At 42.6% G+C, this 23,568-nt stretch overlaps 3 protein-coding genes across 5 annotated transcripts; 2 read left to right on the top strand and 1 right to left on the bottom strand.

Annotated features, from left to right (window-relative positions):
- Nucleotides 1-657: 657 nt before the first annotated feature.
- Nucleotides 658-4,484, top strand: ttc1 (tetratricopeptide repeat domain 1). Of its 3 annotated transcripts, none has more exons than XM_078930513.1 (9): nucleotides 658-767; nucleotides 901-1,017; nucleotides 1,101-1,442; nucleotides 1,596-1,656; nucleotides 1,787-1,899; nucleotides 3,483-3,519; nucleotides 3,606-3,754; nucleotides 3,894-3,948; nucleotides 4,026-4,484. In XM_078930513.1, exons 3-9 carry the CDS (start codon nucleotides 1,110-1,112, stop codon nucleotides 4,160-4,162), a joined length of 885 nt encoding a protein of 294 aa, XP_078786639.1. In that variant the 5' UTR covers nucleotides 658-767; nucleotides 901-1,017; nucleotides 1,101-1,109; the 3' UTR covers nucleotides 4,163-4,484. The 3 variants fall into 3 exon arrangements, with proteins under 3 accessions (XP_078786639.1, XP_011482122.1, XP_004076693.1); XM_011483820.4 differs by having other exon boundaries at nucleotides 901-1,022; XM_004076645.5 differs by having other exon boundaries at nucleotides 901-1,442.
- Nucleotides 4,485-5,500: 1,016 nt separating this feature from the next.
- pfdn1 (prefoldin subunit 1) lies at nucleotides 5,501-8,281 on the bottom strand. Its single transcript, XM_004076644.5, has 4 exons — nucleotides 8,102-8,281; nucleotides 7,230-7,396; nucleotides 5,718-5,802; nucleotides 5,501-5,635 (listed from the first exon to the last, which is right to left on the bottom strand). Exons 1-4 carry the CDS (start codon nucleotides 8,198-8,200, stop codon nucleotides 5,552-5,554), a joined length of 435 nt encoding a protein of 144 aa, XP_004076692.3. The 5' UTR covers nucleotides 8,201-8,281; the 3' UTR covers nucleotides 5,501-5,551.
- Nucleotides 8,282-11,082: 2,801 nt separating this feature from the next.
- Nucleotides 11,083-15,632, top strand: zgc:110540 (deoxynucleoside kinase). Its single transcript, XM_004076643.5, has 8 exons — nucleotides 11,083-11,291; nucleotides 12,761-12,879; nucleotides 14,409-14,492; nucleotides 14,573-14,682; nucleotides 14,760-14,907; nucleotides 15,045-15,160; nucleotides 15,245-15,344; nucleotides 15,417-15,632. Exons 1-8 carry the CDS (start codon nucleotides 11,192-11,194, stop codon nucleotides 15,441-15,443), a joined length of 804 nt encoding a protein of 267 aa, XP_004076691.1. The 5' UTR covers nucleotides 11,083-11,191; the 3' UTR covers nucleotides 15,444-15,632.
- The last annotated feature ends 7,936 nt before the right edge of the window (nucleotides 15,633-23,568 follow it).

Here is a 23,568-nt window from a genome sequence, read left to right as displayed (position 1 = left end):
AAACTTCTGATAAACCATTTAGAATCAGACCTTGTATTTGCAGCAGGGTTTGAACACAATGACAACGAATCCACACAGGGCACGTTCTAAGGAGCGTAGTTAGCCTTCGAGAGAATAAAGAGGAAAAGTTTGTATCCCTCTGAGCCAATCCCTGTTTGTTCCTTAACAGACATTGGTTTAGTCTAGCGCACTAATTCTCTGTATAACCTAAATTTTTATTTGATCCTTTATTTAATATCGTTAACTTGTTTTTCCATCATTTTGTTGAGCTCAATTTTCTCCTGAATGAAAAACCAATGAGTCAATGAGTTTACCCATCAGGAGGTACCAATCATTGTTTTCACACCGTGTATGGTCCACCCTCTGAGCCTTGCCACCAAAGAGTTTCAGGTAGATGATCTCATGATCTCTCATGACAAAAATTTAAAAAAAATATATTTCTAAATGCCATGTTTGTTGTAATTTTTTTTTTTGATAATTTAAAATGATAATGAGTGAGCAGGTATTTTGTTTTGCCGCACAGCCAATGTTTAGCTAAAGTGACCAGCTGGGTCTTAATAAATCCTATACTAACATTTATGTTTGTGTCACTGCGACTTTTGGTGAATTATTTCTCTTAAAAACATTGATTGGTTTTGTTTTGCTTCTAACCGGAAGTGCAATAAACGGAAAACAGCTTGGTCACGTGGTTTAGGAGGAGGCGTAGCCTGGCGGAGACAAACCCGGAAGTGACGTCAGAGAGCTAACCGGCTAGGCGCTGTTTTCAGGTGAGACTGCGTTTTCTTTCTGTTTTAGTGCGGACCTGCAGCGTCCCCACATGTTGTCGTGTCGTGATAAGTGTCCGAAGTTTATTTAGGTCGCCACAGTCATCCGCTTGCATTCTTTGTCGTTCTTTGACAGGCAGGGCGCGCGCACCGAACCTGACCCACTCCCAGCAGCAGAACCGAGCGGTGTTTGAGTGACATCACTTGCTTGGCTCTGTCGCCGACTTCCGTGCGGCTTGGCGTGGAACCTGCAGTAAAGTAACGTGCAGAGACCAGACCATGTAGGTCATGCTTAAGGCTTCTGTCCTTACTTAACCTGTCTAACCTGTTTGTTAGAGCCTCAGAATGAGCAGCCGGGGAGGTGGGGAGACCACAACCCAAGAGGAGGATTTCTACGACTGTCCAGAAACTCCTGAGCATCCTGATCCCATTGGAGAGGAGGAGGAGGAGTGTGAAGAGCAGAGGAGGAAGAAGCAAAACCCTACAGAGGAGTCTGACCTCAACGTGGACACAGACACCCAAAGAGGAAACGAAGACAAAGAGACAGAAGAAGAAAAAGAAGAGGCCGAACTAGAGGATTCAGACGCTGAGTTCAAAGAGGAGGTCTGCAGTGGAGCCGAGTTTGATGACGACTACTTGAGGGAGGTGGAGAAGACGCTGACCGAAGAGGAGAAGGAGGTAAGATGCAGTTCACGGTGGTTATGAGAGGAGCAAACGGCCGCTGTAAACAACAGTGCAGTTCTTTAGAATCCATTACTGCTGAGTCATGGAATCGTGAGTCGAGCTTTCTGCAGGAAATTTTTTTCCCTCACATCTGTCATGTTGTTTCAGAGTCGACGACAGCAGAGTTTGACCCTGAAGGAAACAGGCAACGGCCAGTTTAAAGCAAGAAGTGAGTAAAAAAAAAAACTGCTTTAATCCTGTTTGTTACCCTCCTGGAACCTATTTATAACCCCTTTATGTGTGTGTAACCCTTTTTTTGTGTGTTCATGTGTGTAACCTTTTTTTGTGTGTTCATGCAGACTGGTCTGAGGCAGAGGACAGCTACTCCAAGGCTTTGGCGTTATGTCCCGTGTGTTTCAGCCGAGAGAGGGCGGTGCTGTTCTCCAACCGAGCAGCAGCAAGACTGCATCTGGTACCACTGATATAACATTGTTACAGAACTGCCAACACACTTTAGCTAACATTGGCCATTACCACTGACTATATAAGAGAATTGGACTGAGTGAGAGTCATGTCAGCCACAGAAAATGGTTTAGTTCCTGCTCCAACCAAATTAAGTCAATTCAGTCATCCTTTTTTGTGATACGGACTTCGCCATGTTGGAACCAGACAATGGCATTAAGCAGTGATTCGATTTAGTCTGAATCAGCGTTTCTGTGGCAACCACTCTCACCAATCAGAAGTGATCTTATTAGAAGTCTACAACCCTACTTGAGAGTGGACTCGTGAGATTCTGTCAATCAGATGTTTCGAACGTTCAACGCAAGACAGCATAAAGGCATCCGATTGGTCAGTTTACAACTTGGATAACTTGAAACTACCAAAAAAGAAGGAAACAAATGTAAAAAACTAAATAAAAAAAAGGTATCATAGCAAGAATAGTTATTCTGACAAATAGAATGACTGAGTAACAGCTGTTTATTTCTCTATGAAAGTCTATGGGATTTTGGCTTCTTGGAGCCAGCTGGTACTTCCTGTTTGGAATGTGAGGGGTCACTCAGTCCAGTTCTCATCTACAGTCAATGGCTATTACACCATTATGTATGAAGTCAGCATTCTCAGAAATTACCACGCGTGGTGGAAGCCTGAACCGTCCAACGCCCGAACTGCGTTAATTCCGATAGTGCACACTTTAAGCCACTATCCCACTTACACCATTTACAAAAGAAGTAAATATTCTATCAATTTTTAGTACTCTATTCTTGTTATCTTTTCAGTTTATATCACTTTTTCCTCAAAAAGCGAACTATTTGTTACGTGGTGCTGCGCGTTGCCATGGTAACGCAACAACGTGCCGCTTATCTCGAGTGCAGCAGCAAAGGAAAGCGATATCTTTGATGATCGTCACGAGGGGTTAAATAAAGCATCAGTTCAAGGAGGGAGGGAAGGAGGAACAACACTACCAAAGCTGATTACTGGATCGGTCAAAGTTTAACCTTCAACGGCGTTCACTGGCCGTGCGTTTTGTATGTAAAGCTGGAAAACAGTCGTAAAAACTTGTGTAGCGAGGCGTCAATGCAAGAATTTTGAACTGAGGAGACCGAAATGCGAGTTCAAGTTGACGTTTTGTTGGAAGAAGCTGCTTAAACATGCGTTGCGTTTTCTTTAGTGCTGACTCAGCCCCATCTGTCAGGATGTACTCAAATTGGATTCTTTTTCTTTAGGTGATGTCCCGCAATGTGTCTTTAATACCAAAGTTGAGAGAAATGCGGCGTAGCAAACGCCTGTATCACTGAGCTAACTTGCATCGTCACGCTGCTAACACCACAAGGTTTCACATATTTAAAGTTTAAAACAGACATGTTTTCTGTGTCCTGTATTGATGTCTAAACAATTAAAAAGTAAATTTACCACGAGTGTTAAGATCTTTGCACTACACTGTATTGTAAAGAACATTCTCTTTTTATCTGACCATGTTGAATTTTTTAGCTCGGCTGTGAATGCTGGTTCACTCTGGCATAAATACATTCATCAAAAAGCTGTTTTTTGTTACAGGACATGAAGGATCAGGCAATCTCAGACTGCAGCAGAGGTGAGGACTAACGTCACATCTGTACTGTGATGCCATTTTCTACACTGTTTCTTTCCTCTGAGAATAGTGTTTTCTGGTTGCCATAGCGATAGACCTGGATCCAGACTACCTGCGGGCCCTGTTGAGACGGGCAGAGCTTTACGAGCAGACGGAAAAGCTGGATGAAGCTCTGGAAGACTACCAGAAGGTTCTGGAGCGCGATCCAAGCCACAGTGGAGCCAGGCAGGCTTGTGTGGTGAGTTCACTGAATGCTGGGGTTTTGGGTTTTTGATGTAACAGCAGCTTCTTCAGGTGGTACCAGAGTGAAACGCTATCTCTTCTGAGCTGAAGTAACAAATTATTTTGAAAGTCCAACATTTTGTCTTGTTGTCCAGAGGTTGCCTCCGCTGATACAAGAGAGAAACGAGAAGCTAAAGGAGGAGATGATCAGTAAGTGTCTGTCGGTAACACAACACCTCCTGGATTTTCTCACTCTTCCTGTGCTGACTCACCTGTGCCACCTGCAGGTAAGCTGAAGGACCTGGGTAACATGGTTCTGAGGCCATTTGGACTCTCCACCAACAACTTCCAGGTCAACCAGGACCCAAACAGTGGCTCCTACGCCATTAACTTTGTGCAGAACCCGAACAACAACAACAAATGACATCACAGAAGAGGCGTGTCCCTTTGGCTCATCCAGCTGCTCTTCAGTGGACTCGGGGGCAGCTGGTTAATTGATTATGGACTGGTTAACGGGTCAACCTGAATTCAAGTGTTTTCCTCTGATCTGTGGCTCACCAGAGCTCTAGACCTTCCAATTGGACAGATCAGTGAGCTCCAGGACTCAGGGGTCTGCAGCGTCCAGAGACTTCCTGTTTGAGTACGGCAGTCAGCTGCACACAAAAATACTCAAGTATTCAAAGTACTCCTGACAAATGTACTTTAACTGTAGATGAGTGCAGTGAATAAAGACGGAGGGGATTGTTCGTGGGAGAAACTTTTATGCCAACAGCCTCATTCTAGGTTAAAGCCTGACAGAATTCCTGAATATTTCCACTCTTGGTTTGTAAGTCTGCAGAGCTTCATGCTGGAGCTTCTCTGTGATCTCCTGCATGGACCTCTGGGCCATGTGGGGGTCGTCCTGGTGCCTGCTCTTTTTCTCCTCCTCCTGCACACCAGGTGTTTGGAAATCAAATGATGGCAATAAAAGATCCACCATAGGAGCCTTTCGGGGGGGGGGGCTTTCTGGTCTTTCGGTTTTCCTGATGTGTTCGGGTCGTTGCTGCAGTCCTGCTCTAAGTCATCATTTTTCTCGTTCCCTCTCCTGCATGCACTCTTCAGTTCGGTTAATAATCCATCTGCGAACATACACTCACAAACCCAGACACACCTTCACACTTCATGTTATTGTGTTGTTTATTATCCTTTGTTTTTACTAAACGCGTTGTGCAATTCTAAAATCATCTTCATCTGTCTTGTTATGATGTAGAACAGGAAGTCCAACTCCAGGCCTGCCGTTTCCCCAGAAATCCTGCCGTATCGGCTGCTGATTACCTGGATCAATTAGCCAATGAGAATCAGGTTGGTTTGAAAACATGTAGGACATAAACCCTTAAGGCCAGGAACTGGCCATCCCTGCCAAACAGTTACAAATTGTGGGCGTGTCTAACGGCCTGTTTAGCTGGTTGATTTAATGATTTCCACATCTTTTTGATTTTGTGTGCCGGGAGCGGGCACTTACTGGACTGTCAGTCTGAAGAGAGTTTTGGTGGTGTTCCCCGGTAGGTGTAGCAGCATTTCCCTGTGTGTTCTGACATCTTTCTACAGAACTGTACTGTGTCTGTGACAAAAACCACAGAACATCCAGTCTGAAGGCCCGTGGAGGTTCCTTCTGCTGTTGTGTCCCAGTCACTGACCCCCACTGCAGTTTGGTTGACCCTCATCTCTCCTTCAAACCTACATGGTCCTCACAGACCTTTAGGAGACACTTCACACCAACACAGAGGGGTGGGAGGGGCTTTATTGGGATCACGTGGCACAGAAAAAAAACGGATTACGGAGCTCTTCTGGACAGCAGCATCTCTCTGATGTTGTCTTCAGCCTCCTTCACGCTGCGCTCCAAGTACACCTTCTTCTGCTGCAAGAGACCACAAACGGGCAGCAACAGTCAGAAACCCGCAAACATGCACTGCGAGCTGTGATGGAGCAGGCACTCGCACCTCAAGCTCCTTGATCTTCTCGTCCACGGTTTTCTGTTTGTCTGTCAGCAGGTTGTTGATCTTCTCCCTGGACTGAAGAATGAACCTGAAACAACAGTTTTCTGTCATCTATAGGATCGGCAGGGCAGATGAACCTAAAGGCAGCATTCAGACATTAACGTTTCTTTATACCATGGTCCGGGTGAATACTCGATTCTGATTGGCTGCTGGGTGTGCATTAAAGTGATAATCCACGGTGATAATGTACGCCTAAAAAAGAAGTTCCGGGCACATAGCTTAACTGTTCTGTATCACTGCACTGGCTTCTTTAAAACAAACTTCAGCCTCATCATCTGGACTAAAAGAGGTAAACTTTCTCTCTGAACTGATGCTTTATTTAACCCGTGGTGACGATCAGCATATATATTGCTTTCCTTTGCCGCAGCAGTCGAGGTCAGTGGGGCTAAGCAGCGCGTTATGTTACCGTGACACGTAACAAATAGTCGACTTTTTGTGAAGAGAAAAAAAAGAGATTGGAACCATAAAAATGTTAGAATGAAAGGCCTAAAAACTGGTTATATATTTATTTCTTTTGTAAGTAATCATGGTAGCAGCGGATTAACGGCTGTCAAAGTGGGCACAATCAGAAATTAATGCACTTTATGGAAGCAACTGCGGAGGACGGTTGCTTCCACAAAGTGCATTCATTCATTCATTTTCTTCCGTTTGTTCCCTTTCGGAGTCACGGGGCTGCCGGAGCCTATCCCGGCCACTTATGGGTGAAGGCAGAGGACACCCTGGACAGGTCGCCAGTCTGCCGCAGGGTCACAGTCACACACCCATTCACACTCACATTCACACCTATGGACAATTTAGAGTTGCCAATTAACCTATGGAGCATCTTTTTGGACGGTGGGAGGAAGCTGGAGACCCCGGAGAAAACCCATGCATGCACGAGGAGAACATGCAAACTCAATGCAGAAAGGTCCCCCATTGATGTTCTGTTTCAGGTCCCCCAGCCGGGACTTGAACCAGTGGCCTTCTTGCTCCGAGGCAAGAGTGCTATCAGCATTAACGCATAAAGTGCATTAATGCTGATAAAGCACACTTTGTTGGCCATTAACCCTTATGTAGCTCAGTGTTTGTGCAGATCAGTTGCTAAACGCACATCCTCTTCAAACTTGTGTATAAAAGTGTTGACTGGATGTGAAGTTCATAAAGTCAATCAGGTCAGACAGAATTCCTCTGTCTGGAACTCTCATGGAGCCTCAGTAGCATCAATGAGGCCAATCAAAACCTCTCCAAAAAGAAATTTATGTGAATCTGGTGGAGATCTCCTTAAAATAAATGTAAAGTTTTCAAAATAAGAGGCACATGGTTTCACAACTGCAGTAGAACCGTGTGACACTGAGATTTCCAAAGCAGAACCAGACATTTGATGGAAAAACCAGACTGGTTTCATGTTTTTCAGATGTGTCTAACTCATCTGTGTTCTTTGGTGAGTTGGCATTGATTACAGGAGAGCACACTTACATTCGGCCGACGCCCTCGTACAGGCGCGTGTTTTCCGGCAGCGAGGAGATCTCTGTGCTTGTGAGCTTGGCATGTTTCTGAACTCGAGTCAGCTGATCAATCTGGAGGTCGGCCAGCTTCACCTTCTGCTGTGTGTCAATCATCTTCAGCTGTAGCTCGGCGAATGCCTGCAGAGACAGGAAGTATCGCTCTGTTCAAAGTCGAAAAGGAAACCAGGAGAGAATCAGAGTTTCACTATTTCTCCCATCTCTTCCTTTTCTCTGGCTTGATTCAGGAAGTCAAACAGAAAAATGAAACACTGCCTCTCCTGTAAATCAGTTAACAAGCAAAGCGATCTGCTACATGAAGGTAGTCTATGAAGATATAAACCTGGACCATTTAAATGTTTGCATAAAGGAGGTAAAAAAAAAAAACGACATCTGACCTAAAATAATCCACGACACTGAAAGATGGAAAACTGGACTTTAACATTTACAAGCATGTTTGTCATAATCTGGTTTCCTCAAACCCCATCATCTTTTGTCTCAGTGTTAATACCGCAAAGGATTGTGGGATTGGAATATGGTCCACCCGATCAGAAAGGATGCTCGGCCGTTTCAAAGAGATGGGGGGGGGGGGGCAACCTCAAAACTCATTTTGCTCTAAGGGGTTCAAAGATTCGGTGCAGGTACACAATGGTCCGGTTCACATGTTTGTTACTAGTGAAGTGACCGGTCAGCCGAATTTCGTGAACCTTCCGCGTGCACCACTGAATGCGGTATGGGTCACACTAATAACTACCAGCGGTAGCTGCCTGTAACCCAATATCGGAGAGTATGCGCAACCACGTGCGTCAGACATATGATGTGTTCGGCGTCCTGTAAACTACACACCTTTTTTAGTTCCAGGTCCACGGGCGCCGCCATCTTTAGAGTAGATTTCGAGTGCGCATGCGCAAGATTGTCTTCTTCGGGCTTATTTTGTGGCAGCATCAAGTTTGCCCACAGCCCCTCCCAGTAACGATGATCTATTTAAACTCCCCGTGACCTTTTTTTTAAAAAAAATAAAAACGTTCCCAGTGGTGTTTTAGTTACAATTACGACGTTTTTTTTAACTAAAATTCCACAAGCCAAATGTCTTTAAAATGTCATGTTTATCTGAAGCGTGTTTCCAAGAACTCCTCTACATGGGCGTGGCTATTGGTGCTGATTAGCTCCGCCCTCGATTCCCCCTATCTGCAAGCTGCGTCTTGCCTGAGTGAAGACCGATAGACAGTCCCAGAAATTGTAAAAATTGTTGAATACACTTGCATAGCACTATTCACACGTCATTTTCCAAATACTTGTGGCCAGTGCAAAACTTAATTCTTGAACACCCGGACCCAGAGGAAAGGTTAAGTTTAGTGTTATGGTTACATTTAAGGTGCGTTCACACTGAACGAGATTCGTGGCAGAGGTGGCCAGTTAAGGCCCGTACACACCGGGACGAATTTCGCGCGCGATATTCGCCGATGTTTAACGCCTCATGACTAAACAAAGGGCACCAATGTGAGTGTGCACACCGACGTGAAAAAACGCCACGCTTCAAAGCGTCACTTTATAAAAAATGCCTCGGGTTCGTTTTTTTGGTTTGGCGCCACGCGGCAAAAACTATACGACTAATGAGAATGGGGCTTTTGGACACGTGTCTGGAGCTTCTGAAGTTACAGTAAAACACAACTTGGGGGCGCTCAAACACAAAACTGCCTTTCTGAGCACACATACCAGCGAAGAAGATAAGACGCCAAGTGGAATCTACACTGCCGCAAAGAAATAATGACGGACATTCTAAAATATCCCCGAAAACGCTCATGATACATTTTTAGCTCTCGTACCAGTCGATAAAACTCCCCATGTTCTTCTCTTCTCGTAACTATGGGATGTACCCAAAATCTGCGTCTTTTCCAGCGTCTTTCATCGTTTGCTGTGGTGTCATCGGTATAAAGGTATTGTACTGCAAATAATGATCCTGTGTTAATAAAACTTTGACTTGCTTTACGGCAGTTATCAGTCTTTACTCGGTGCAACACATCATTCAACAGAACAATAATTTCTTCATTGCTGGAACTGGAGCTACTGGTGCTGGAAATATTCATGTTTTCTTTGTTTGATTCTGACAAGCGCGTAAATACTTGCTCTCTTCTTCTGAGTGAAAAGCGACTTTAAGAAGCGTAAAGTTGCGCAGCGCCACCTTGTGTACAGGGGTATTTCTGTTTTACATTAAGCGCCATCTAAAGTCAGGGAATGAAATTGCATGTTCGCTTGGCTCATCGTCAGCGAAAATCGCCTGGGTGTGAACAAAAAAAACGTGGCGAAAAACGCTGGCGAATAATGCCTGGTGAATATTCGTCCCGGTGTGTACGGGCCTTTACAATGGCAATGGTTGAGTCAATGGCAGAGACACGATCTGGGGTCCTGCGGCGCGATTTGAGCGCAAAGGTCTGGCAGTAGCAATGTGCCAATTTTATTTTTTAGCAATGGGCTTTTTACTCTGATGGCAAACTGTAAAAACACATCAAGAGCTCACAATCATATACATGGAGTTCCAAAACACAGATTGTTCAAATTTGCGCATGCGTCTTGAAGTTTTTTTATTTAACAGGAATAAAATAGAACTTTTTAGAATGTTATTGTCCCCACAACGGGGAAATTAAGCAATTAACTGGCTGCAGTAACGAAAAAGATCAAATTAAACAAACAAACAATCAGTAGGATACATATACCAAACTTTTCTTTGTTTTTTTTAATATATTTTTTTTATTTCTTTTTAACGATTGCTATGTTTGCCCACCAGTTAGCCTACTATAGCTCTGGGTTAGCTTTGTTGAGTTTGTTATTTTTCCATCCATTTTCTCAAACCTTTCGGGGTCGAGGGTGCTGCCAGAGCCCGTCCCGTCTACTGATGGGCGAAAGCGGGGTACAGAGTGCGGGAATAAACTAGCTGACAAAGTGGGGAACTCCCGCCCCACTTCACTGTTGCTAGAACAAAAAATGCGGCAGGACATCGCTGTTATAATCTGCTTTTTTTTTGTTTTGTTTTTATGTTGTTTTTTTTTTGTCTGTGACCCCGTGACGCACTAATAACAGTTTGTTAACAGGACAACTGTCTATTCAAGACAAGCAAGAGTGGTATTCAAAACATAGACAAATCGTATTCAAAACAGGCATGTCAAACAAAAAACGAAATGCTGTATTCATATTTTTTTATTTTAAGTTGTGCACAAAGTATTAATTGTGCACAGTTTTGTATTTATGCATATGTTTCTCATTGACAGACCCCATATTTTCAGGGGGTGTCTCTCGCTCTGATGGGTTTTGATTTACAGTCAATGGCCGCTCTACAGAAACTATGTTCAATTAAACGACTGTTTTTTCTTTTGTTTATAATAATAACTTAATTAAAAAACAACACTGGAAATACCTTTACAAGAGATATAGAGGAATAGAGGATGATAGGAGTAGGACTTTAATACATTAATAGTTGATAAAAGCCCAAAAAAATGACCAAACACAAGTTTGCAGCCCATTCTATGTTATAGTTGACATGTTTTTCTTATACACTCATTTTGTTCTTTTATTTCAAAGACAAGAATGATATTTCCTGTTCAACACTTTTTGAGGCGTTCTGCGGGGGAGGGGAGGGGGGTTACTAACCTGGCTCCAATATTATGATGACCATCAGATTACAAAATGCTCTTTTGCACACTGTGGACTCGATATTAAATAAATAAAATTAACAAATCAACAGGAAAAAATAAATAAAAATTACAAGAGTCTTTGTTTTGCTCCCGCCCCGGAAACAGAAACACGTTTTGGCGCGGCTTTTAATTTCAAGGCGGCTGCGCGCTCGCGCGCTCAGTCTGGTTCCCGCGTGCAGCCTGACGCAGGCTGCAGCAGCTCTCATCCGTCCGAGTCGGAACCCGTAAACGACACCGCGGCAGAATCATGGCCACGCCGCCAAAGAGGCTGCGCGGCTCCACCGGGTCCCCCACGCAGGACCGCAGCTTCTGCCGCCTGAAAAAGGTCTCTATCGAGGGGAACATCGGTGAGTACGAGGCCCGAACCGGAACCTTGTTGTGTTCCCGCTCCAATCAACAGCTGGCAACGAAGGAGGAAACTATGCAGGGAATTTAGGAAGAACTGAGCCAGAACCTGCTTCAGGAACAGCGTTTAGACACTTTCTGGGAAAAGAGGCATCAGTAAATCATCTGAGATAGTTCATACTTTTAGGAATAGTTTACAAAACTTTACTATGATAATGACTTATTGGAAATATCCTAAAAGAACCCCCCTAAGGTTAATCTGAGGTGTGTTTGTGCGACCACTCCATGTTATCATTCAGTGCTGCCTCACTTTAGTATTTAAATGTTTTCTGTTGTCAAATTCTATGGAGCTGCTTATTTAGGTGAATGTAAAGACGAGACGAAGACAACGTGGCTGATTCCTCTGAGCAGAAATACAGCAGAGGAACTACTTTCTGCAGCAAAAGCCTTCTCATGCAGATTAATGACAGTCTACCAGCGTGAGAGGATTTAAATATGTTTTCCTTCTTCTGTGACATGTAGATTTAGAAAGTGCCAAAAAGAACTGTGAAAATACATAAAGGAAAGAGGTGAGGACGAGGTTTAGAATAATGTAGTTCATTGTGCTGCAGGAGAGCCTGTTCTCTGCGGAAGCATTGTGTTTTCTAACCATTGTCTGTATACGAGACCTGGACTGAGCCAGTGTGACATCACTCCTTACTTCCAGCTCCAACCAAATGAAGTCAATTCAGGTCTTTTTTATTATTTTGTTTTCACGGTATGGACTCCGCCATGTTGGAGCCAGACGATGTCGGTCCGAATTGGTCAACATTTCTATCGCAACCTCTCTCTCTCTAATCAGTAGTGAGCTTGTTGGAGGGCCACACCCACCACTGACGGGAAGGCTACACAAAATCTGTCAAACGTTTCGAATGTTTCACATGAGACCGCCTACTTTTATCAAGACATCTGACTGGTCAGGTCAAAACTTGTACTACAGAAAAAATATCGTGGAAAAAAGAGGATTATCAAGCACATGTAAAAAAAAAATGAACGAATGGTTATTCTAAAATATAGAATGACTGACTAACAGCTGTTATTTCTCTATAGAAGTCTGTGGGGTTTTGAGTTTTTGGAGCCAGCAGGTACTTCCTGTTTGGAATGCCAGGAGGGAGGGGTCACTCAGTCCAGTCCTCGTATACAGTCATTCTAACAGTCCATGAGTGTCTTGATGAATGAACTTTAGTTTTTCCTTCACCCTTTTTCTCTGGGGGACTGTTTCTGCTTCAACGCTGCTTTCATGGACAGAAAACAGACACAGAAAGACACAGATGCAGACAAAAAGAAAAATCCAAATGATGGCTGATTATAGAGCCAAAATCCGGGCTTTGGTTAATAATTTAGAAAGCGTTAATACTAATTTATATAGTACTCTCACATAGCACAACCACTTACAGGTTTCTATGGCTGTGTGTGTGTTTTGTGTGTTTAGCTGCAGGCAAGTCCACCTTCGTGCGCCTCCTGCAGAGATCCTCAGAAGATTGGGAGGTGATCCCTGAACCCATTGGAAAGTGGTGTAATGTCCAGAATGACAGCGACGACGTCTACCAGGTGAGCTTCCAACTCCTGCACGTTATGAAAGGTCAACTGGACTGCTACCCCCCACCCCGACCCAATCTGTGCCAATTTAGATTTAGTTTTAATTTTTTTAGTTTTTGTCAAACAGTTTTATGCTCTCCATACTTTGTTACATTCCCTTTGTTGACACTGACAGCAGTCAAACATTTTCTGTAAGTCTTCACAAACTGTTGCCGGTATTTTGGCCCATTCTAGATGACCAAACAGTTATTTTCCACCGTAATTTACCAATAATTTCTTGAGAAATCAGACAATTTGATTTTCTAGATTTTTTTTTTAAATCACATTTCGACTGTCATAGTTGAGGTTTACCTATGATGGAAACTACAGGCCCTCTTTCATCTTTTTAAGTGGGAGAACTTGCACAATTGGAGGCTGACTAAATACTTTTTTGACCCACTAAAAATGTATGGTATGCAATAAAGTCAAAATGAAAACACCAGGGTTGGCTTAATTCCCAACTATATCGGTCAAGTTTTTGCAGAACTTGATGGGGAATTCTGCCCCGACCTTGAGCACACCAGATGAATCCCTTCTCCACCACCCCGTCCATGGAAGTCCTTGTTTTCTTTCACTGCTGCTTGGTTTTTGGTTTGAGTCCTTCTTAAACACACCCGGCTGAAATCATATTTATTAGCTTTTGCACAATTTGCTGTTTTTCTTTGAGCTTTTTTTTTTTTTTTTTTTTTTTTTTTTTTACTATATTTAACCCCCAGTTTGGTGTGACGATGCTGAGGTCAATTGTTCTTTTGACCGCCGCCACTGCCGCATAACACAAAGGACAAACCGGTTCTTCTCTTTGAGAGAAGTATCTAAAGTATCGATACTAAGGTGAAGTATTGATACCAGCGAGATGACATCTATGCTTTGGTCGTAGTTTTTCTGTTATATGTACAGTAACAACCTTGACTTTACTTGTGTGTGAGTTTGATGTCTAGCTGTCTGCAGTGTTGCCAGATTGGACACAAAAAAACACTAAATTTGAGCGGAGAGCTGCCCAATCTGGCAACGCGGTCTATCTGTGTAAAGATAGACTACTACTGCCCACACCTTGCCTCCCCTCCCTGCTTCATCGGACAACAGAGTCATTAAAAAACCACATATTTGCACCAATGACAGGATTTTATTTATTTTTTTATATCATTTTAGATGTAATTAAACCATCAAATGGTTCCCCAGCATGACTGTGTCTGCATGTCCACACATGTAAGGATTTGCAACTGTAAACTAAATTTGTGCTTCTGTATTACAAATGTACAAGTGGAGCATCATTTTGTGCTTTGGTAACACAAATTTGTCCTTGTGAAAAAAACCCACTGACACAAATCCTTGTGTTAAAAGAACACAAGTTCTGATATATGTGTTTGTCAATGTACCTCAAGTCCAACAGATGGCCAAGTTCCTTCACTAGTACCTACCTGTCTTTGAACACCTGGTCACTGATTGATATTCCTGTCTGTTTCAGAATTTGTCACCTTCTGACTATTTTATTCTGTCTTTAGGACCTAAGCTCTTCACAGAAGAGTGGTGGAAATCTACTGCAGATGTTGTATGATAAACCCAGCCGATGGTCTTACACCTTCCAGGTAACATCATCAAATGATCTGCCTTAGCAAATGATGCTAACGAGTGCCCGCCGGTCACAGCCCACCTTACCTCTCTGCAGAGCTACGCATGCCTCAGCAGGGTCCGCGCCCAACTTCAGCCTCCATCAGCCAAGCTTGAAGAGGCAGAGAGCCCTGTTCAGTTCTACGAACGCTCTGTATACTCAGACAGGTACCCAACACGTGAGCAAGGAGACTTCAGGCAACGGCAAGAAAGTCTGCCTGTTGTAACGGCAAAACTGTGTTTAGGTATGTGTTTGCATCCAGCCTGTATGAGAACGGTAACCTGACCGAGACGGAATGGAGTGTTTATCAGGACTGGCACACCTGGCTACTAAACCAGTTTGAGGCAGACATCGCCCTTGATGCCATCATCTACCTGAGAGCCTCGCCACAGGTAACACAATGCTAGTGGTGAAGGTGTGACCACACCTGAACTGCGTCTCTGCCAGGGATTTTCTCTGCGTGTGCAGCAGTCGAAGAGCACACCGTGTTGCAGCTTTTGTCAGTGACGGCTTGTCTCTGTGGTCTCAGCGCTGCATGCAGAGGCTGCTGCACCGTGGCCGTGAGGAGGAGCAAGGCCTTCCTCTGGAGTATCTTGAGCAGCTTCACTTCAGGCACGAGTCGTGGCTCCACCATAAGAACCTCAGGTACCTGTGTTTCTGAGCACGCTCCGTTTTGTTGGGGTGTGTGTACTTGGACGTGGTCATTTACACCCGTGTACCTTTGCGCAGGCTGGACTTTGATTACCTTGCTGATCTTCCGGTTCTGGTTCTGGACGTTGAGGACGACTTCCAAAACGATGGCATTAAACAGGAAGCTATCATCGACGAGGTTGGCTTTATTTTGAAAGAACGTATTAGCGTTTACTGTGACAGCTTTACTCAGCTTACTTTCTGTCTTCAGGTGCGTGACTTTCTGTCCACGTTGTGACTTTTGGCCAATTGAAGCTCGGGATCCGAGCAGCGCTTCTTCTGATTGGTGGACAGATTTTTTTAAACTTTAAACTGCTTTTAAATGTTTTTTTTACCGTGCAGTTTCTGTCATCACTTGGCCTTTCCAGGCCTGCAGAGTCTGTAATCACAATGATGTCTTTGTAGTGTAAATAAATGAATTTGCAGAGCTGCTGTCTCCATTGACTGTCATTGGGGGGGGGGGAGCAGCAGTGAATCATTAGCGTAAAGAAAAACTTAAATGTCATGGAGCAGTTTACTGATCGATTAAGGCCTTCGGGGGTCAGTGGCTCTGCTTTGTCTCGTCGGGTCAGTTTGTTTTGCAGAGACGAACATGTCTGACTAGACTATTAAACTCTGGCTCGTGGTGCGTTAATGTTCAACGCGGAAAAATTTCCATCTGTACGTTATGTCACATTGACCGGGTGCAGAAGCAACACAGAAGAACCTGCACACAGAGGCCGTAGTGGTCCTCAGATGTCCAACCCTGAAACCTATAGAATTATTATTCCTGATGATTCTGTCTCTAGCTGCATCCGTTTAAAGTTTCCTTTTAAAATTCACGCCTGAAATTCTCCAAAAGACGTCTAGAAAAACTAAATCTAGAGTTTAGATTCCTGAGATGGACATTTTTTCTTTGGTAGAAACCTAGCCGTGGGCGGAGCCTTCAGAAGTGTGAGTCGCCCTCTTTGATTTCATCTCATCGCCCGAACTGCACTGATGCCAAAGTATCACTTTGCCACTTCATTTCCACCGAATGCAGAACAAACTAGACGTCCTCAAGACCTCCTCCTGTGGAGCAGGCAGCAGTGAAAGCCCAGATTTCACATTCTCCATCACACTTTTTCAGCTTCAGGGACACAGACCGGTCTGATAGACATTTACGGTTTGAAATCAGAGACATCTGAAATGTTTTCTGCACATTTGTGACATTGAAGTGAAATACTTCCCCTAGTAAATCATTTTGACAGGAAAATTTAAATTGGTTTCGATTGTAGTTTCTTGACCAAAATGATTTGTTTTAGTCATGCAACTCTTCTCAAAAAAATTAGAGCACCGTGGAAAAATGTCCATGTTTCCATCCACAAACCGAAACTTATATAGAATATAGACTCAGTGCCCACTGATTAATGGACTTCATGCATTTGCCTGTTTCATAAATTGGGGTTCCAGTTCATAAAACACAAAAACAGGAGTTTTCCCCATTTACTTCTCTGTTTTTGCAGAAAGGTAAAGACAGAGGTCATGATCAGGTCAAATCACTCAGAATAACGTTCCGCCCTTTAGTTGTCAGGTCCTGCTGGAAGATGAAATCTGCGTCTCCATTCTCAGGAGTGCTGCAGTCCTCTAGGGCAGGGCTCTCCAACCTTTTCCAGACCGGACCGGTTTAATGTCACAGACCCGTTTGAACGGCCTCAATTTTGCGGTTAGTTTTTTTTTTTAGCTTCCGGTTTCTGAAAAAACTATTTGTCACATTAAAATGCTGCAACAAGAAATTCAGTTGGAAAAAAAATCTAAAAACATTAGTCATTTTTTGTTTTTTTACAGATGACAAAGATTCAACGAAACCAAATTGTTGATTTGTTGAAGTTGTTTCTGTTCAATAAAAGCAACATTACTTTTTTCTGATAGAACACCATCATAACACTGAAAACCAAACCCAGTCTCAGATCATATTTCAGGGAAAAAAGATTTAGAATCGTTTGTTTTTATTTCATCTCCCTTTTACAAGTTTCCGCATCTTCAGCAGTCCTGGGGCCTGTTTCAGAAAGGGGATTCAACCAACTCTGAGGTTAAACTTGAACTCTGAGTTGGTCAATCGAGAAATTAACAACTCTGAGTTCTCTGTTTCAGAGAAGCTGATCGGAGTTAGGTCAATCAACTCTGAGTGGACTGATTCGGAGGTGAGCGTGCGACTATAAGAAGCCATTATCAATGGAGCGCAGATATTACGAGTCACCATGGCAACCGTGGAAAAAAAGAGGTCTGCATATTTTTCGCCAGCTGAACTTGACGTGCTGCTGCAGAGTTACAGTGAATATGAGCACATATTCCAGAAGAAAAGCAACACCGCTGCATCTGCAAAACAGAGACAGTTAGCGTGGGAAAACATAGCTGCTCAAGTTAATGCAGAAGTTTGCATTTAAATCATTGTTATAAAATATTGACTAATAACTTTTTAAATAGTGTAAGGTGTGAAATACTTACTTACTTTTGAAGTGTTATTCCTGGTGTAATTGCATGAAATGCTGCACAGTGTACAGAACCAATCTGGGGGAAAATGTATTTAACGTCGGTAATGTTTAGAGGACTTTTTGTTAACCTTCCCCTCTTGCAAACGTTGGTCAGTTTAATATTAATACATGCAATTGTGTTTTTAAAAGTGAGCTTATGTCTACCCTTGTATTGATCAAGTGGTATAGGTTTATGTGGGATTAAGAAAGTAAGCAGTACTAGCAAATTGTGTTTCCAAAAAGTAATTGTTACATTAATCTAATTCAATGTCTCTGATTTCATTTTCATGTAGATGCAATCCTGCAGGAATTAAAAGAACATGGCAGCAGCTAAAAATGAAGTATAAAAACATAATTCAATCAGGTCAAATTTGAGCATGTCATGAATGTAGGCTTTGTTGACAATATTTGACATATGAAACATCTACATAGCAATAGATATCTAATGTTGTTTTCATTGTATATATGTAATTGACTGCAACGAAAAACGGTAACGCTCAAACAAAAACGTATGGGGAAATGACAGAAAATCGAGTCTAGGTCTCAAAATCCTCGCACAACGTAAATGTAATTCTCTACGAAATAATGCAGCCTCCTCGTCTATTGGGTCCTCCAAAAAAGGACAAGCCATTCTTGTCACTTAGACCGTCTCTGTGTGACGGAAATTTGGGCAATGAAGGTTAAAGCAAAAAATACCGCTTCGTCTTCAAAAAGGGGAGGGGACCGGCAGAAACCTTGAGTTTAGAGAATAAAACCTGCTCCCGACCAGGTTAGGTTCACATCGTAAGTAACCATGGACACTGACTCCGAGTATAAGTTACCTCTCTTTCAGAAACGGGTTTGACTTACTCTGCTTTCTCTGGTTTAACAAACCTCCCATTCTGAAACGGAAAACCCAGGGTTTCCCTGATTTCAGGGTTAACGCACTTAACCTCCTTTCTGAAACAGGCCCCTGTAACTTTATTTTGATTGAATCTTAATTCTCTGTCAAGCGTTTGCGGTTGGTTTAAACTTAGACTTTGTGATGAAGTAGATGCTATCAACCAGATGCTAACTTTAGCTGTGACCAACATTTACAGTGGCCTGCAAAAGTCTTCAAACCCCTTCAACTTCTCCACATTTTCTTACATTATGACCACAAATATGAATATATTTTTATCGGAATGGTCTCTGAAAGACAAACACAAATGGGGAAAGCACAGTTGTGAATTAGACAACTGAACAAGAGTTCAATTTTATTTTACAAATAAACTGAAAAGTGCAGTGTGCAAAAGTATTCAGCCCCCCTGAGTCAATTCTTTGTGGAATCCCCTTTTGCTGTGATTACTGCGTCAAGTCTTTTGGGCTATGTCTCTGAAATCTTTGTCCATTCTGCCTGGCAAACCAATTTGAGCTGAGTTAGATGATATGGAGAGTGTTGATGAACGGCTGTTTTCAGATTTGACACAGATTCTAGATTGGATTCAGGTCTGGACTTTGACTGTTTCATTCCAACACATGAAAACATATCATTTTAAACCTTTCGATTGTAGCTTTGGCTTTATGTTTAGGGTCGCTGTCCTGTTGGGAGGTGAATCTCCACCCCAGTCTCAAATGTTTTACAGACTTCTACAGGTTTTCTTCCAATATTGGCGCCAATGTATTTGGCACCATCCAGCTTTTCATGATCTCTAACCAGATTGCTGAAGAAAAGCAGCCCCCAGAGCATGATTCTGCCACCACCATGTTTGACAGTGGGTATGGTGTGTTCAGAGTGATGTCCAGTGTTAGATTTCCGCCACACAGCGCTTTGCATTTAGACCAAAAAGTTCAATTTTGGTCTAACTACAAGTTGAAGTAAATTAAACTTGTGTGATTCTTATGTGATTCTTTTGTTAAGTTTTGAAACTGAAATGTAATGTATTAGGAAACGGAGAGTAATTACTGATGTGATATATTCGCCAGATACTTAATTTAGAGGTCAAATTGTATATTGGACGACAACATGCACTGAATTGAAATTGTAAATGTGTTGAAATATTTAAATAGAAGTGATTTGGAGAATGAAAGAGAGTGTTCATGTGATTTCTGCTCTGAGACTTGTTTTATATTTTCACAGACACAATTCTTTTTGTTATTGTGGTCACCGCACTCGGGACCCGCAACACATTCAAGAGGTTCCTTTAAATCTGGCCTGGAGGTGGTCATGCATACTCTTATCTCCTCTAGTTTAGATTATTGCAACTCTCTTTTTATCTGTCTTAACAATTCTGCTGTTACCCGTCTCCAGCTTGACCAGAACGCTGCACAACATTTGAAGGGAACACAGCACACCACTTTTAGTTTCGTTACATTGGCCACCACTAAAATTTAGAATTGATTTTAAAATCATTGTTTCAACTTTTTATGCCCTCAAAGGACAAGCTCCCATTTCTATTTCTGCTCTGCTGACTCCTTACACCTCCAAATCATCTCTATGGTCCTCAGGTCAAAACATTCTAAAAATCCAGAGAACCCATAGCGCCTACTTTGTTTTCCGAGACATTTTAAACTATTTTTGACTATCATATCAAGCCAAAGGATCTTTTCTGTCTCGAAAAGCACCTTCAACGTTTCAAGAGTGCACTAATGGTTCAAATTGAGCATTTTCGTGTTGATCTTTTTGTGAGTTTCATAATAACTTAGCTGCAAACTAGAGCCCTGCGCGGGACTGTTTTCTGCATCCCGCGCCCGCTGAATTTCTGACCATTACCGCCCGCTCCCGCAAAACTCTGAGAATTTATTCCCGCACAATAATAGAGATGCATTGATTTTGTGTTTTCTCCCGTCCAGCAGGAAAAAAAACACGTGTTTGTATTGATATTTTTACAGAGATTCATGGGGTTGTTTTTTTTTCTTCTTTTTTTTTCTTTTCTCTGGCCTGCATGTAAAAAAAAAAAAAAAAAAAAACAATTGAGAAACTTCTCCAAACGTCAAACTTTCCTGGCTTAGCGTCTGTGCTGTAAATCAGCGGTCCCCAACCTTTATTGCGCCACGGACCGGTTTGATGTCTGGCAAAATTTTCACGGACCGGTATGTTATATGTGGCCGACACAAACTGCAGCAAGGCTACAATAAAGGCAGAGACACGTGATAAGACGTACTCTGCACTTTTATTTTGACATGCTAAACATTGTACATCGCACAGGTGTCATCCTCCTCTCCCCTTCCCACACTCATGGTGCTAAAAAGAAGTAAACACAACAGGAAGAAAGAACTAAGGGTGAAACAACACAAATGCCAGATGAAAGGACACGTAGGCAAAAACAAACACCCGTGTTTAACCCTATTTTGACTAAAGCAGGCAAAGGGGATTGATTAAATTCCCCCTGCAGCCTGTGGAACTCCGACAGCAAACGAGCACCAAACGTGCACGTGACCAACACTACAGTACAACAAAATAATATGACTTGCATGAAAACTGTGGTATTTTCTAAACATAACAATGAACACAAATTATGACATGAGCAACGTCCTCTCTGCCCGCAACACTCCCTGGTCACTATAATTATAACATTTAAACATGCCTTCAAAATAAGTGCATGGAAAATCCAACTCACCACAATGCTGAATGGTTGGAGGGAATCTCCCGTTGGGATAAATCCGTATTTTAAGTAGGACTCCTGATACTGTCTATTAAACGTAGCTTTCTTTTTTTGGAAGTGGAAGGCTCCTCTTCTGTCTCCTGGCTGGGCGTTTTCCACTTGGCAAAGAAACTTTCCAAAGACGTTTGTTTTTTTAATTCATTTTGCTCATTTCATTGAGCGAATTGGCCTGCGTCAAGAGTGACATAGATGGATTTAAAAGAGAATCGGGCAATTTTTCAAAATAAAACATCTTTCAGATTCCGAAAATAAATAAAACGGAAGTAATGTAAGTTATTTTATTTTATTTTCTACATCATCTATTGACATCTTCTCAATCATGTCGCAAGGAAACCTCCCTAATCCCTTTTTTTTTTACCCACCCAATCCCACCCGCAGCAAAATTGAAACCGCCTGCTCCTGCGAGATTTGCGTTGGGTCCCGCCTGGTTGCAGCCCTCTACTGCAAACATCATATCAAGTGTTTTTGTCTGCCGGTCATTCAGACAGTGTAGAAAGCACTATGTTTTGGTTCCATCATATGTGAAATGTGTCCATTTGTTGACTCTTATTATTCTCTCAGCACAGATACGCAACCGTGGAAACTGGAGCGTCTTTCCGCGTAACCCAGCGTGTGCAGCCTCATCATGGAAGACTCTGTATCCTCAGCTTGTGCTTCTTCCCACATTTTACTGTCACTAGTTGCTTTAAATTTGATGACATCATCATAGTGTAATTTGGTCTCTTTTTTGTTGTTGTTCATTTTTGTTCAAAAAGTAGTTTTTATTAAAGTATCATTTCATTTTTGGCAGAGAAAACATTAGTTAGGCCAAAAATAAAAAGTGACCCATTTACAGCTGTTGCTGAATGTGCGTCCTGTTTAACAACACCCCTCCATCTCATTTACGTCTCTTATATTAACCCTTGGAAGATAACTGTAGCAGATGAAGGCTTGTTGAGAGTAAACTTGGTCGTTTCCTTGCATCAAAGACAAAAATGAATACATCACAGATGTGCCATCTGTCATATCTGAATTTGTCCTTTGTTGTTTTTTTCTTGCTGTGGTGAAGCTTGCTGCTGTCCTTGCTGCTTTTAATGCTCGGACTGCAGGCCCAAAACCTGCAAAAAGTCCTTTTTGTGTAAATGTGGGTTTTCTTTTAGTCAAACTACGGCATGTGCTCATATTTACCTGGTTAATGCAAATGCTTTGTACATAGAGACCTTTAGAAATGGGGCCCAGGGTCATGACTCATGGCCTGTCCACCTGTGTGTGTTTACTGTGTTGTGTCTATCTACTTTTGTGGGTTTTCAACATCACATGTTTTGTGCAGAAGGAGACCTCAGTGAACTGTGAAGAAACACTGTCTGGTCTCTGAAGCAGCTGCAAGTTCAACCAAAGTCTAAAAGGAAATGTGTTCAGTTATTTATCCACATTTCTATTTATCTGGTTCAATAAGAAAGTCAGAAGATTGCTCGAGTGGGCTGTAGACTCGCCACAATAAAAGGCCACTCCGAGAGAGTTTTGTTTCATGGGGGGTTCAGGGGGTCATAGATATTTTGGTTGAGGATGCTCCAAAGGTTCTAAATGGGACACTCCATCAGTTTATCTCATTTTAAGCCCATAGCAGCCAATAATGCAGAGGTATTTCTTGCAGCATGGGATGGTGCATTGACATGCATGAAGATGATTTTGTTTCTGAAAGCACCCTAAAGGGGCCGACCAGCTCTCTCCCCATGATTCCAGCCCAAACCATGACTCCACCACTTCCTTGCTGATGTCACAGCCTTGATGTGGCCATCCACCAACCACCCACTACTCCATCCATGTCGACCATGCAGGGTTACAAGGCACTCGTCAGGGAACAAGACTGTTTGAAACTGAGTCGTCATGCACTTTATGTCTGGTCCCACTGCAGCTGTTTCTGCTTATGAGTGTTCTCTAGAGGTGGCCTAATAGAAGATTTTTGTAGAACTGCAAGCCTCTAGAGCAGGGGTGCTCATTACATCAATCGACGTGAGGGTATTACAGGCCATCAAAAATAAATAAGCAAAAATATATATTTATTTTTTGTATAAATCTGTCAGCAAATAATCATCCTCACCATGAACTACGTCACTTGATTGACACGCAGAACGTCTAATCGAACATCCTCTAAAAGATACGTCACTGCACATGTGTGTTTACCTACACTGAGTGCACGTTCTGCCAACTATACCAATTCAAGGATCCTTGAAACCTTAATTTGAGTGAGGTTTGACAACAGATGGCA

The sequence above is a fragment of the Oryzias latipes genome, chromosome 14 (assembly GCF_053564925.1).
Source record: "Oryzias latipes strain Hd-rR chromosome 14, Olatipes_Hd-rR_3.1".
NCBI lineage: Eukaryota > Metazoa > Chordata > Actinopteri > Beloniformes > Adrianichthyidae > Oryzias > Oryzias latipes.
This window is presented reverse-complemented; position numbering and strand designations above follow the sequence as displayed.